The following is a 16362-nucleotide window of genomic DNA, read 5'->3' on the forward strand; positions in this document are numbered from 1 at the left end:
ATCATGTTGTCTGACTGTATCCGAACTGGCTTGTCCTGTGTAGGAACTATTGTGCTTGGAGCAGATTGTACTGAACTGCCTTCAATTCCAGGATGTTGATAGGGAGGCTGGATTCGTCCTCAGACCATAGACCCTGGAGATGCTGTTCCAGAACTACTGCTCCACAACCACAACTAAGAACTGGGACACCTCGACAGATACGGAGTATGATGCCACCACAGTAGAGCCTGGCGTGTCTGGACAGACAACTATTCCTGACAGATGGGATCAAGTCCTGGACCAAAGGCCTAAGATCTGCCACTACAGAGTCCGGGCTTGAAACCTGGAGAATGGAACGGCTTCGAAGGAAGCGACCATCTCTCACACGAGTTGCATACACCAGAGCACTAAGACCTGAAGTAACTGTAGGAGGCACATCACCAGGGATTGGAAATGCTAAATCATCTGAGCTGGAAGACAAACCTTCTGACTGCAGGTGTTGAACCTGCGGCCCAAGAAGATTATATCCCGAGATGGAATGAGATTTCCCTTGGGGTAATTTATAATTTATCCATGATACTTCAGTGTCTCCACCAACACCTGCAGATGCTGACGTAGCACGCCTTCAGAAGGAGCCTTGATGAGAAGATCATTCAAATAAGGAATGATTTTAATTTCCTTTTCTCTTAAAGAAATAACGTGGGCCATGACTTGTGAAAACTCAGGTGGCAGTAGACAAAGGTAGAGCCTGGAATTGAAAATATAGTTCCCCCAATGCAAATCAAAGAAGCAGACGACGTCCCTGCCAAATGGTGATATGTAGATAAGCATCATTAATGTCTATAGATGCGGGAAATTCCCCACCATCCATGACGCTTAAACTTTCCCAGAAACAGATGGGGATTGAGACCATTTCAGATTTAAGATTGGATGGAAGGTCCCATCTGGTGTGCAGATCAAGAAGAGGATTGAGTAGAACACCCCAGTTCTCTCTGGTGAGAAGGAACAGAAAACAGGATTTTGGTTCTTACCGTTAAATCCATTTCTCCGATTCCACAGGGGACACTGGAGCTTCATGACAGTGGGGTATAGACGGTGGGTTGAGTTGAGCCTGGCACTTTAAAAATCTACAAGTGTGACTGGCTCCTCCCCCTCTATGCCCCATCAACCCCAGTTTTAAAGAACTGAGCCCGAGAGGAGACGGAGAACAGACTGAAGAACAGAGAAGGAGAACAGGAAAAGAAACATCCAACATACTGACACACTGCAAGAACACAGCAGGCTGCAGTGATAAACAGTCACACAATAAAACAGACAAAACTGCAACAGAACTAAAGCAGAACAAACAACTGAGAACAGGCAAGAAGCACTGGGTGGGCGTCCAGTGTCCCCTGTGGAATCGGAGAAATGGATTTAACGGTAAGTACCAAAATCCTGTTTTCTCCTTCATCCACTAGGGGACACTGGAGCTTCATGACAGTGGGGACGTCCCAAAGCTACCCTCCTGGGGGGGAGAGTGCTGAACGCCCTGCAAGACACTACGACCAAAATTTGAAGCAGAAGCCGCAAAAGTGTCAAATCTGTAGAAACGTACAAAAGTATGAACCGAAGACCACGTCGCTGCCCTACAAAGCTGTGAAGCCGAGACACCTCTACGTGCCGCCCAAGAAGTACCCACAGAGCGCGTAGAATGCGCAGAAATGGATACCGGCGGTGGTCGAGCAGAAGCAACATATGCCTGACGAATAGTCAGACGAATCCACCTGGCCAAAGTTTGTTTAGACGCCGGCCAGCCACGCCGATTAGCATCATAAAGGACGAATAGAGCCTCTGATTTACGTAGCCCCTCAGTACGGGACACATAAATGCGAAGTGCCCGAACCACATCCAAGGAGTGAGAATCCCCAGAAGAGTCCGACAACGCTGGCACTACAATCGGCTGATTCAGATGAAAACCCGAGACCACCTTGGGCAAAAAGGAAGGCCGGGTACGAAGTTCCGCCCGATCTTCGTGAAAAATCAAGTAAGGGGAACGGCAGGACAAGGCTCCAAGTTCCGACACACGTCTGGCCGAAGCCAGGGCCAATAAAAGGATCATCTTCCAAGTCAAATACTTCAATTCCACCTCCTGCAAAGGCTCAAAGGTGGATGACTGAAGAAAAGATAAAACAAGATTCAGGTCCCAAGGAGCCGTGGGTGGCACAAAGGGGGGCTGAATTCTAAGAACCCCTTGAAAAAAGGTCTGAACCTCCGGAATCAGAGCTAGGCGACGCTGGAAAAAAATAGAAAGAGCAGAAATCTGCACTTTAAGCGATCCCAAGCGTAACCCCGCATCGAGGCCTTTTTGAAGAAAAAGAAGAAGACGTGGTAAATGAAAAGAGGAAGTGGAGGATCCACGACCTTCACACCAGGAGATATAAGCCCTCCAAATGCGATGATAATGCGCTGATGTTACCGGTTTTCTAGCCCTAAGCATGGTAGGAATGACCGACCTAGGAACTCCATGGCTTCTTAGGATGGCGGTCTCAATAGCCACGCCGTTAAACGAAGCCGTCGTAAATCCGGGTACACACATGGACCCTGTTGTAGAAGGTCCGATCGTAGCGGAAGATGCCAAGGTTCGTCTGCCAGAAGGAATAAAAGATCGGAGTACCAAACCCGACGAGGCCAATCCGGAGCCACTAGGATGACGGTGGACGACTCTCGTTTGATCCGCTTGAGAATCCGAGGGAGGAGCGGAAACGGTGGGAACAGGTACACAAGGCTGTACGGCCAAGTGATCAGTAAAGCATCCGCTCCCACCGCTGCCGGATCCATGGTCCTGGAGCAGTAAAGGGGTAGTTGATGATTTATCCGAGATGCCATCAGGTCTATCTGTGGCTTCCCCCATCTGCAAACCAGTTGAAAGACCTCGGGATGAAGGGACCACTCCCCGGGATGAAGATCCTGACGACTGAGGTAGTCCGCTTCCCAGTTGTCGACCCCCGGAATAAACACTGCTGAAATGACCTCTACGTGTCTTTCTGCCCACAGAAGGATGCGACTGGCTTCTCTCATTGCCATCCGACTGCGGGTTCCCCCTTGGCGATTTATGTATGCCACTGCCGTGGCGTTGTCTGATTGTATCCGAACCGGAAGTCCTCGTAACAGAGGAGCAGCCTGTATCAAAGCTCTGTAGACTGCCCGCAGTTCGAGAACATTGATTGGTAAGAGGGACTCCTGCTGCGACCAAAGCCCCTGGAAGTGATTGTCCAGAACCACCGCTCCCCATCCGCGGAGGCTGGCGTCCGTGGTGACCAAGGTCCAATTCCAAATTCCGAAGCGGCGACCAGCTAACAGATGCTCCGTCCGAAGCCACCAGAGCAAGGATATGCGGGTCCGGGGAGACAGACGCACCAGCCGATGCATCTGTAGGTGGGACCCGGACCACTGAGACAGAAGATCCAGTTGAAATATTCTGGAGTGAAATCTGCCGAATTGGATGGCCTCGAAGGAAGCCACCATTTTCCCCAGGAGACGTATGCAAAGATGCACAGATACTTTCCTGGGTCTGAGCACTAGACGAACCAGCTCCTGTATGGCTATGGCCTTGTCCCTTGGCAAGAATATACGAAGCAGAACAGTGTCTAGAATCATTCCTAGGAACTGAAGTCTCTGGGACGGCATCAACTGAGACTTCTGGAAGTTCACAATCCATCCATGTTGAATGAGAATCTGATGTGTAAGGGACACTTGGTGTAAAAGGACTTCTGCCGTCGGAGCCTTGATGAGTAAATCGTCTAGGTACGGAACTATCGTCACCCCCCGAGAGCGCAAGTGAGACACCATGACGGCCATCACTTTGGTGAATACCCTGGGAGCTGACGAGAGACCGAATGGCAGGGCCTGAAACTGGAAATGAGCTTCCCTGATGGCAAATCTGAGGAAAGCCTGGTGAGGAACCCAAATTGGGACATGCAGATAGGCGTCCTTGATATCTATCGACACCAGAAACTCTTCTGCCTCTAGTCCTGCAATGACAGAATGGAGAGATTCCATCTTGAACCTGTGAAATGAAAGATACTGGTTCAATGATTTCAGATTCAAAATGGGTCTGACTGACCCATCTGGTTTCGGAACCACAAAAAGGTTTGAGTAAAACCCTTGTTGCCTTTGTGCAGTGGGAACCGCCACAAGGACCTCGGCCAGCAAAAGTTTCTCGATCGCTTGACGCAAAATTAGTTGCTTCAAGGGATCGACGGGCAAACCTGTTGTAAAATAACGCCGAGGAGGAGTGAAAGCGAACTCGATCTTGTACCCCTGAGATACCAGATTTCGAACCCAAGTGTCTGGAGAAGTCCGTCTCCAAACCTCCGAGAAACGCTGGAGGCGTGCCCCCACCTTCGGATTTCCGAGATGGGATGGGAGCCCGTCATGCCACAGGCTTGTCTGCTGGCTTGGGATCTGGACGGCGGCCAATATTTGCTTGACGTCCTCTAGTACGGCCTCCTCGGCCCGCTGAAGACGAACCTCGCGATCGTCCCTGAAATCTTGCCGATGCTCGAAAGGAACGAAAGGAAGGTCCCCTAAACGAGCGACGCGGAGGAGGTGCTGATGAAGGTAGAAAAGTACTCTTACCTCCAGTGGCCAGCGAAATCCATTTGTCCAGCTCTGGACCAAATAAAATATCGCCTGTGAAAGGAAGAGCTTCCACTGCTCTTTTTGACTCCGCATCCGCTTGCCAGGCACGAAGCCAAAGTGCCCGGCGAGCAGAGACCGCCGAAGCAGAAATCCTAGCGCCTACCTGGCCGATATCTCTGGAGGCGTCTCCTAAGTATACAGCAGACTCCTGAATATGTTCTGCCAAGGTAATCAGATCTGCTCGCGGAGTGCTGGATCTAAGACCCTCAGTCAATTGTTCCGCCCACTTTTCCACAGCCTTGTTGACCCAAGATCCTACCAAGGCCGGGCGGAGAAGTGCACCTGCGGCCGTATAAATGGATTTCAAAGTGGTTTCTAATCTCCGCTCTGAGGTTTCCTTCAATGTAGTAGCTCCTGGAACAGGTAACGTGGTCTTCTTTGACAACCGAGAAACCGAAGAATCCACAGGTGGCGGGGTCTCCCACCTCTTCCTATTTTCCGCAGGAAATGGGTAAAGAGAGAAGAAACGCTTAGGAATCTGGAATTTACGGTCCGGATTCTGCCAGGCTGCCGTCATCTGTTCATCCAACTGGAGAGAAACAGGGAATGTGACGGCCATCTTCTGTGACCTGGCAAATAAGGAGTCTTCTAACGATTCTGGAGCTTCCTGGCCAGAAATCTTAAGAACTTCCCTTACCGCTAGAATGAGTGCGTCAATACCTTGCAATGCCTCAGGTTCTTGTGAGTAAGTCTCAACGTCTGATTCGTCCAGCATCTCCCCTTCCTCCTGAGACGAGTGATCCGCTGCCGAATTCTCATCCGACTGGAGAACCGCCGGAAGAGCCCTCTTTTTAGATGAGCGACTTACCGTAGCTTCAGGAGCTTTAGACGCAGAACCCATCGCTTGAGCAAGGCTATTCACCGAGCGGACTAAATTCTGAGCCCACGCTGGTTCTGCTAGAAAAGAAGGGTGAGATGTGCCAGGTAGATCTCTGGCAGACTCCCATTCCCTACGGGAAGCGGCTAATTCAGAAGAAAGGTCCGCCATGACCCCGGCCAAACTATTTATGAAGGAGGGAGTGACAGACTGCGTGTTAGCACTGTCTGCTTCACATGTCTCGCACAGGGAAGACCCTTCGGAGCGAGCATGGGTAAACTTCTTCCTGCACTAAGTGCAGGCAAACAGCTCTTGTGATGCAGTTTTTTCTGTCCTGGATGTCATCATGTACTCACAGACAAGCACCACATACAATTCAGGAATGCAGAAGAAGTATAGGGAGAAGCAGAATTACAATAATAATGCTACTCAAGTATGGGAGCAGACAGAGCAATAAGGGAGGAGCAGAATTTCAATAATAATGCTACTCAAATTGCATGCAGAGCAGTATAAGAGGAGCAGAATTTCAAGAAAATGCAACTCAGTAACAGGGGCAGACAGGCATATAAGGGAGGAGCAATCAATAGGACCAGAAAGTAGTTAAAAACCACCATCTGTATTTACAGACCCCCTGTAGATGCTCTCATCTGCTCCTCTCCCCCTCCGCTCAGTGCCTGCAGTCTGAGGCGCCACTCCCGTTCAGAGCGCGCCAAACTAGCCCAGGCAGTGAAGGAGGAAGAGGAGGAGGGACCCATAAGCTCCTCCCCTAATGGCCGCCGCTTTGTATGCGCGCGGCATACACTTATACAGTGGGACGTTCTGTCCCCGCACTAACAGCGGGGGCAAGCGGCACGACCGCCCCAGTGATAACCGTGCCGGTGCCTTTTACACAAGCACCGGCACGCAGAGGCAGGACCGCTGTGAGCGCGCCTACCTAACAGCCAGCGCCGGTGTTCTATCACAACACCAGCGTGGCAACTGACAGCGGGGCTGACAGCCGCGCGCTGTTTTCAGACCCAGCAGTTATTTTCACCTCTCCTGCTAGTCAGGAGAGGTGTGCTACTCACCGAGCTGCTGCGGCCAGAGCGCTGGGCAGTGAGGGGAGAGCGGGGACCCGGACACAAGCCAGTGGTAGCTGTGGCGGGCCCCGCTGAGTCTGATGACTCCTAACTGCCTAAAGCAGCCTCCCCTCCATAGGGTGACCGGACACAGGCTGCAGTAGCCGTGTGGTCCCCTCTCTGGCGGCTCCCACGATGCAGGCAGACTGTCACAGCTAACAGTCTGCCTGTCCTCTTGCTTGATTCTTTTACAAATCATATAAAAATTAATTTAAGGGCTGGAGACAGCCCCTGTGCACCGGCTCTACTCGGGCACATTCTAAAAACTGGGGTTGATGGGGCATAGAGGGGGAGGAGCCAGTCACACTTGTAGATTTTTAAAGTGCCAGGCTCAACTCAACCCACCGTCTATACCCCACTGTCATGAAGCTCCAGTGTCCCCTAGTGGATGAAGGAGAAAAAAACGACACTGGAATCGGAAACAGAACGCATCGCCTCCAGAATGGCCATTTGACTCCGTAGATCCAGAGGAAGTGGGGTGGCAAAAAATCATCTGGGTATGGGACCCTCCCAAGTCCAGGATGTAGCCCCTGGATAAATTCCTTTTACCCAGAGATACGGTGCTGACTGGAGCCAGACATCTCGGAATCTCAAAGAATCATGCAGACTGTTTCTCAGTTGGCTTGGGCCCAGGTTGGCGGGTGTCTGAAACCATGTCCCTGAAAGGAACCCCTGCAGGAGAAACCTGATCTGTTCCTGTAAGGCTGAGATCTACCTCAGCCAGAGAAGTAAAAGGAACAATACAATGACCATATCGCCTTAGCAGCAGTGACTGGGGTATATAAGGGTCTGTGGCCTGGGTAATAATCTTGGTAAGTTTGGAGCCGAAAAGAAACACTCCATTAAAAAAAGGACCTTTTCTAAAAAGGTACGCTTTGACGCGGTCTGTCTCCCAAGATTGTAGCCAGGAGGGATCTTCTGGACAAAACTGTGAAAGCAGAAAGACGTGATTGCATAGCTACTGCATCCAGGAAGGTATTACACAGAAACCACCTAGATTTGGTCTACCATGGCAAGGTCATCAGACACATCTCCCTCTACCTGTAAACCCAACACATTGTTCTGTCCAGGACTTTATGGCCTTATTGACCCAGGAGATGGCAAGGATGGGACGAAGACGCGCCTGCAAATGCAAACAGATTTAAGTAGGGCATTGAATTTTCTGTCTGTGTGATCCTTTAGAGTGACCGATTGCACCGTAGCAATCACCATAGTCTTAGTCATTCTGGTTATTGGATCTTCCACCCTGGGTGAAAACTCCCATACCTTGGTGTTCTCATCTTCAAAAGCATGTCTGAACCTTCTGGGTACCTGAAACTTCTTATCTGGTTTTAAGCCAAGCCTCCCTCAAAATTTTAGAGAAGGCCTGAAATGTAGATACTTGCCGCTTCTTCTTAAAATAAAGGAGAAAAAGATGAGTCAGCCTCCACCTCTTGAATATATAATGTCTGGCGAACTGCCTCAATTAAACCCTTGACACTAATGCTGGTAGGTGCATCCTCCCCCCAACCTGATGCATCCTTACAATCCGGGTCCCCTAAGCTCATCCTCCTCCTGCGAGGAATTATGGGAATCTGAATCCCCAGGAAAAACAGCTGCAGACTGGGTCAAGCATTTCTTAGCAGCTGAAGAACCAGAGAGTGCCAAAAACTTATCCATAGATAAATACATCACAGAGAGAGACTTTTCAACGTTACAGACCCATACCAACTTTGCAAAAGGCTCAGATAGAAGCTGAGGGACTGACTGAGTACAAGGGAGAAATGAAATCGCACTAGCCTTAAACCATGCCTAAAGCCATATGCACTAATAAAAAACAAACAAACTGAGGTCTAGTGGACGTGGCAAGGGATAGAAGGGGCAGAGCCAAATATTTAACTTTTTAATGTCTGAACTGCTGAGCCAACCCCTCTTCCCCCAACGTAACTGCCTTTGTCCCCCAGAATGGATGACAGAGGAATGTCAACATTAGAGTTTGTGCTGCTTTACCTGATGCCCGATTAGTCACATGTATCTACAGTCCACAGCTGAGTATTACAAACTGCATAGCCCTCTGCAGTAGGATCTGTGGGCTGTATCTTATACATGGTGTTTTCGTTAGCAAACAACTCTGAACCCCTTCACACAAATTTATCAAGAAAACAGCTTATCTAGTGGTGCCATAATACAAACTGATGTTTGTAAACATGCCATTTGCTTTTAATTCATAATTATACATATATAAGTGAGGGTAGGAGAAGTAAATGAGGGAAGAGTGCACTGTTTGAGAGCTTACAATCTAAATCTCCCTATACATAGCCATCTCTATACGAGGGTGGATAAAAAAAGACTGTGTCCTGACGTATTAGTAGATGTCGCCCCGTATTGATTTTGTATGTATCTAGAGGTCTTAGTAGAACACTGTTGAAATTAACAGCACAATTGTTTTATTTTTGCAGATATTGAATAATAAATGGAACAACAGCACTAAAAGTTGAAAAATGGAGAATACTGAAATTCAGGTCAAGGAATGAATTGGTTGACCATCCCTGCCAATTCACCAGACCTGGCCCCTAGTGACTTCTTCCTCTTTCCAAAGCTCAAGGAACACATTCGTGGGAAGACTTTTGCGTCTGATGACGATGTTAGGACTGCTGTATAGGACTGGTTTGAGGACCAATCAATCACCAGACATTTTCCTGAACAGGATCAAGTCATGACAGACTTTTGGATCCACCCTCATACATTTATACATTCTCTCTCTATATATCTATATGTTACAGTAGACTGTTTACTATTTTAAATAAAACAGAATATGCTCATCTGTGTATTTAAGGATACAGTAGGACTGCTCGCTTAAGGCTGACTGGGGAGCCTTGTGTCTCAGGTCTCTGAATTATCTTGTCCAACATCTGAATGTCATAGCTGTCCTCCTCTACCAGCGTGGGGCTGAATCCATTCTGTACCACAGTGATTTGCTCTGGTTCCTTTGGAACATGAATATACCACGCAGAAGAATGTGTGTCCAGGACCACATCTTGTAGGGTATCTTCATCAACACTGAAATGTCACAGAGTGTTACCCTATGTACATGACAACGTAGAAGAAACCTAAACAGACAGGGACACATCACTCACCTGAGGAATGTTTTTAAACAAGAGCAGACAACAGCTTCAGGGATATCTTTGAATTGTTGCAAGCAAAATTGTAGGAGTCGAACATCTTGCTTTTCCAGGCTAAGCATCATCAAATCTGGGCATAAACTGTAATATGGAGAGATTGCATATACTAGAAACACCAACTGGAAATAGGTTTGTGAAAAATCACTGGATATTTGTTTAGAATTTAAAAAAAAAAAAAAAAGCACAAGGAGAACAGACTAAAACTTCTGGTTGGGAAGGTGCTCCAAGTTGCTCTGCAGCCCAAATCTCATAATATGTTCTAATATATAATGGATTGAGTTGAGGCCCCAACAATTAGCCCACTTATATGGTTGGGCAATCACACAATGGCTGCCACTACACTGTATGCAGGACACTGGTCCATTTAAATGGGTCCTCCAGTGTCTCAAAAGATTCATCTACATATTTAACAAACAGAATAAAGACTGGTTCTATAACACAAAACAAACTACAGTGTGGGTGTCATATGCCTTTATTCACTAGAATGCTCCTTCCTCTCCTTTAAATAACTAACTAAATGTTGGAAACATCTTTCTACTTCTATTGAATGCTGCTGAACCAGTCTCCTCACTGTTATCTACATATGGTGTCAGAAAATCTTTGTTCTTGTACTACTAGAAAGTTTGCTGAACCCATTTCATACCTTAGAATGCCACTGGTATTAGATTATGGAAAATTCTAGAAACCTAAAAGTGGTTATTACTATGATGCTCATTTTTGGAATAAGTGAATAGCAGAACAGTTTTAAAACAATCAATATTCAATAAAGTGCTGGCGTTCGTTGGAGACACCAGAATTGACTGTATATACACTATATAGCTGTTGCTGGTATTTGTAAATCCATAGTCTGTATATACTTCTGCAAGGCTTAAGATGGATCATATAATGGTTGAACAGGCATCTCTTAGGGAATAACATTTCATCCAGATGTGGCTCCCAGAACCAGTCAAATGTACTATTAGCCATCATTCACTAGAGCTGCTCATTACTGTACCTGTATGATAGCAGTTTAGTCTCAATGAGTTTAATGAGCGAAGTCTGGGGGTAGAACTTTGGGTCACTCTTGCAGCGATTTACCAGTCCTTGCATCATTTTACTAGTAGCAATCTGGAAATCTGGCAGCTCTTGGCCTGATACGACTCGCTGAACAAGAGAAGGAATCTGTTTTTCCGGGGTGGTCTGTGACAGATATAATAATAGGTTGATGCATACAAAGTGTGGACTGCATTCTTCGCACTAGTTAAGAAGTAGTTGTGAACCACTGGTCACATACCTGGATATCAGAGAGGAGATCCTGCAGCTGACATCTGCTCTCACTGCAGTCTGGCTTATTTTTTAATCTTGTCTAAAAACCGAGAAAATAAATGTCACTCACAGCTCTTGTATAACATAAGGCAACATAAAAAAAAGCAAAAAATACAATACTGTACATAGAATGAAAATAAACATTAAAGTAAAATTAAAGATTACAACAATACTAGCCCAGAGCCCTGCACCCACCTTTTCTACTTTATTTATGCCTCAGAGGGTGCAGTTCACATACCACCCATCCTAATATTGCACAGAAGTTGAAATATGCACAAGAAATCTCTACAGTGCCATCATACTGGGCAGGTGATCTAACACACGGAGGGGGCAATTCAATTACACCATTTTTTACTGCACAAAAAATGTCCAGTTTTCGGGTGAAAAACATAAGATCCGGAATAAGATCGCGAAAAAAACGGCACCTATTGTGGGTTTCATTTAACCTGCCTGCGCGCAGGTGAAAAATTTTTTAGATGGTGTCCGGCTTCCTGCCTGCAGCCCAGCATACACTGCTGTGTGCTGAGCTGCAGTGAGACTAGGGAGACTGCTGCCACCGAGTAGTAGTCTCCTCTGCGGCCTCCCCAGATCTACCCCTGGCTTAGTGGCTCACCGAGCCCCCCCCCCCCCTTCAGCGCTGCCATGGTTGTTATTTTTTTTACTAAGGGGCCACGCCCCGATAAGGTCAGAGTTTTCGGCGGTAACTGAATTAGCTCGGGAATCAATTAGCTGGCGGCTAATTGAATTCCTCCCTCAATGTCCAATTTTACTGTTTTTACAACCACCAAGAGAAACAAATCACGCCAGTTTCTTTTCTCTGATTTCATCGAGGACACTGGAACACTGGGGTATAGACGGGCCTGACTGTGAGGAATGTTTTAACCAGGTCCCTCTATATCCTCCTATGGGAGGAACAATGGAATTGCTCCAGTGGGCACTCATTATGTTTGGGTGACCAAAAACATTTGAATCACCCCCTAAAGGTTAAAAGTGTACAGTCTGCAAGATCCTAAGGACAAGATTCAGATCCTAAGGGGAGACAATAGGAACAAAAGGTATGTTGTAGTTGAAGAAGCCCCGAAAAAAGTTCTGAATCTCTAGGAGTTGTGCAAAATGACGCTGGAGTGGAATCGACAAGGCTGAGATTTGGACCTTCAAAAGCTCCTAACCATAAACCAGCATCCAAACCCTTTTGGAGTAAAATGGTAAACTAAACTTGCATTCTGCTAACCCTATGATCTTGTCTGCTAGTGAGAAGCTTATGAGGAAGAGAAGAAACTAAGGCTTACAAGCTTTCAACATGCTCTGGAAACCACCAGAGAAAATCTTGGCTTTTATGAGGGCGATTTTAACCAACCAGTCAAAGCCAGACGACTTAAACACAGGTGTTGGAAAGTCCCTCGAGAGAGATTAGGACCAAGTGGAAGGCGGAATGAAGAAACTTCCAGAATATCCGGTAGGTCTGAATACCATGGCCTATCTGGAATCACTAGAATCATCCTGGATCTTTCTATAAATTCTTTTTTGAACCTGCAGGAAGGGAGCAACTTGAGGAAACACAGCCATGGTTTTGAGCATTGAAAAAGAGCCTTGTAAAAGAGCCTGAGAACAAAAGTACATTTTTGGGAAGGGCTGACTCCTAAAGTCCAAAGACCCTATAATGTCCACTGGAGGACCGCCTAACATCCCTTAAAACTGGCATCTGTTGTTATCCGAATCCAATCGGAGTGATCAGACAACACTTGTTCAGATTGTGGGATTACAACCACCAGGCAAGTGAGAGAAAAGTCTTTGGAGTTGCGGAGACAGATTAGACATGTCCCTTTTCTTGAGCAGGTTGATCTGAGGAATCTCATGCAGAGGAGAACAGAAACATGTTGCCAACCTGACCTTGGCCTGTGATAGAAAAACTGACAGAGGGTGTTAAAGATCATACCAAGAACAACTTACTCTGTAACAACATTAGGTTGGACTTCTCCACCCAGGAGACACCAGGATCTCTTCCATAACCTGGACAAGAGCTAGAAGCTTCAACAGAGATGAAGATTTGAGCAAGAGGTCGTTCAGATATGGGATAACTGCTACTCCCTAGTTCTGAGATTAAATGTTCATAAACACGACAGTTTTGGTAAAAAATTTTTGAGAGGTTGCAAATTAAAAAGGTAAAGCTTGAAACTCAAAATGATGATCCAGAGCCGCAAAGCACGAGAGACTGGTGGTTCTTCCTTAAGGAAACATGGAGGTAGGCAACCCTTATAACTATACACAACTAACTCCCCAGCTTCATACTGTTAACCAAAGACCTAAAAGACTGCACATTTAGAGATTTCAGATTGAGAATATGTCGGAAGCAGCATTCTGGCTTTGGACAAGAAAAAGATGTGCGTAAAACTATTTTATGGCCCGACACTTCTGCCGAACAGCAGGTAGATGTTTTGTGAAGAACCAACTGAGATGGAATCCCCAAGTGTCTATTAAGAAACCGGAGGAGAAAAAATCCTGTGTCAAAGCACTAAAAGTGATCTAACCACCTGTCATGAAACAAGTTCTCCACACAGGGTCTGAGGTGGAAGTAGTACCCATCATGCCTGTCTGGCAGCTGGGCAACAGGCTGACCAAAGCTATTTTTCCTCAAACTTAACACTACAAGAGGCTGATGATTGGTCTCTTGATTTGGAAAGCCAAGGAGGCATGCCACAGGTACAATAGGAGCAAAAAGAATAACCTCTCATAAGTAGCAAAGAGAAAAAAATAATACAGGATTATAACCATTTAAGGCCCGTATTCAATTTGAGCCGAGCCACGTTAACTTAACGCGGCTCGGACTTTCCGCCGGCTTCGTCTGTTTTGTAGGTGTTAAAGTATAGAGCGCATGCCCGCCTATCCCCGTATTCAATTTGAAAGTAAGCGAAAACGGCACCCGGCGATACTTGGATCGGCGAAAACAAACGGGAATTTTTGGGAAATAATTGTAGGACCCCCCTAAAGATGTCCAGACCTCGAGGATCACTATGGGTACCCCCGTTTTTGCCTGCAGAAGAAAGTCGGGGTTTTTAAATAACCGCGGCTGGTGTTTTTTTCCCCGACTTTGAAGAAGTGATGCAGAAGAGCATTTAGCTTTTTTTTTTTTTTCGTTTTTAAAAGTGGTCCGATCAAATTTGGGGTACATGAAAATGGGTGCTAGCAAATTTTTAAGTCCCTAAAGGTAATTTTATAAAAATTCTGCAAAAATACACCTGCCGCTACTCTGCGCAAAAAAAAAAAAAAAAAAACACCTGCCACATACTTGGGGACCCAACCAGTATTAATTTTGTTAGTTTGGCTTTTTGTTTGACAATTGTTTTTTTGTCACCCCAAAATTATTATTTTTGGGGGGGGGGGGGGTTCGGTGTCCTGATTTTTTTTTTTTTATACAATTTTTTTTGGAACGTTTCGTTTTAAGGGGGCATTCCCAAAAGTACAGGCTATTTTTTATAAGCCTGCACCCCTAAACCCCAAATCTAAACTTTATTTCACTTGCTATAGTTAATTTAAAAAATATCCCTGTTTTTTAAAAATGACCCTTGACCCCATTTACGAAAAAAACGTCAATTCTCGGGAAATATGCCTGGGACCCCCCTATAGATGTCTAGAAATGGAGGGGTCACTATGGGTACCCCTGTTTTTGCCTGCAAAAGATAGTCTGGTTTTAGGGGGATCCCTGGAATATTTTCCGAAAATTCCCCTTCTGTTTGTACCTGTAAAAAAAACGGAATTAAAGTAAAAAAAAAATAAACTGACATAGGGTTCCACCGTATTTTAGAAACCAACACCAGGCTGCAGGGACTAGTGCTGGTTTTAAATATAGGGGGCAAAAAAGACGTCAGGTACCCGCTATATTTAAAACCAGCAGCAGACCCAACCGACCGGGGTGTAATGTCACAGCCCATAGAGACCCAATCACCGAGGCTCCAGGTCCAAAGCATTACACCCTAAGTCGATCAGCACAAGCCGGTGATCTCGGGGGAGTCGGGGACCCCCCAAAGAAGGGCCCACCCTCTCCCGAGCACCACAGGCTTACGCTGAAGCCTGGGGCTCATCCCCATACCCCTGGAGCGGTGGGTATGGGGGGGCCAAATAATGTAAAACTATTGTACTTTACAGTGGAACTACAAGTGCCAGCAGACATGCGGCACCTGTATCTTCCCTGTAAAATAAATAGTTAAAAAAAGACAACACACACACACAGTGTCCAGTATAACGTTATTAAACACACCTACCCATTCACACATACTTACCTATACCAGATGTTCCGTACCCTTGTCAAGTAGAAATCTGTGATGAGTGGCCCTGCAAGAAAGATTTCATACTCACCTATATCCTGCGTTGGTCTCCGCAGTAATCCACGGCATTGTCAAAAAAAAAAAAAGAGTTGACCTGAACCACGCTTTAACCATCAGTATGTGTGTTGCCACATACTGATAGCTCCTGAATGGCAGCTGCCAGCACTGAACGAGGCTTTGCAGTCCCGTGAGCCAATCAGCGGCCACGCTAAGTGTAGAACGGCCGCTGATTGGCTCCAGCAACTGACAGTTCCCACGTGGGCTGACTCGCCCATGTGGGAACTGTCAGTTGTCGGAGCCAATCAGCGGCCGCTCTACAGTCAGCACGGCCGCTGATTGGCTGATGGGATTGCAAAGCCCCGTTCAGTCCCATCAGATGGCATTCGGGAGCTATCAGTATGTGTGGCAACACACATACTGATAGCTGTTGCGTGGATCGGGTAAACGCGTTTTTTTTTGTGTTTCCAAGTCCCGGGGATGCTGCGGAGACAAGCGCAAGGATATAGGAGTATGAAATCTTCCTTGCAGGGCCATGTTCTACTGGAGAAGGGGACAGATTCATCTGGCATAGGTAAGTATGTGTGAATGGGTAGGTGTGTGTTTTTAACTATTTTACAGTGAAATTACAGGTGCTGCATGTCTGCTGGCACTTGTTCCACAAGTGCAAAATGGCAGGCAGGCATGCTGGCACTTGAAGTTCCACTATAAAACACAATAGTTTTACATTATTTGGCCCCCCCATTACCTCCATACCCACCAAGCCAGGGGTATGGGGAAGAGCCCTGGGCTTCAGCGTAAGCCTGTGGTGCTCGGGAGGGGGGGACCCTTTTTAGGGGGGGTCCCCGACTCCCCCGAGATCTCCGGCTAGCGCTGACCGACTTGGGGTGCTAATGCTTTGGACCTGGAGCCCCGGTGATTGGGTCTCCGGGCTGTGGCATTACACCCCGGTCGGTTGGGTCTGGTCTTAAATATAGGGGGTA

The 16362-nt window shown here is 46.8% G+C and overlaps 1 protein-coding gene across 1 annotated transcript in view; it reads right to left on the bottom strand.

Annotated features, from left to right (window-relative positions):
* The window catches only part of NOL11 (nucleolar protein 11), a 64238-nt gene that overhangs the window by 11444 nt on the left and 36432 nt on the right, over positions 1–16362 (bottom strand). The window contains exons 11-14 of the mRNA XM_088468530.1: positions 11029–11100; positions 10750–10934; positions 9711–9836; positions 9415–9633 (exon numbers count right to left, since the gene is read on the bottom strand). Of these exons, the coding sequence (XP_088324656.1) occupies positions 9415–9633; positions 9711–9836; positions 10750–10934; positions 11029–11100 (602 nt within the window). The remainder of the gene's footprint in view (positions 1–9414; positions 9634–9710; positions 9837–10749; positions 10935–11028; positions 11101–16362) is intronic.

This window comes from Taudactylus pleione, unplaced genomic scaffold, assembly GCF_031769625.1.
Source record: "Taudactylus pleione unplaced genomic scaffold, aTauple2 ptg000012l, whole genome shotgun sequence".
NCBI classification, from domain to species: Eukaryota; Metazoa; Chordata; class Amphibia; order Anura; family Myobatrachidae; genus Taudactylus; species Taudactylus pleione.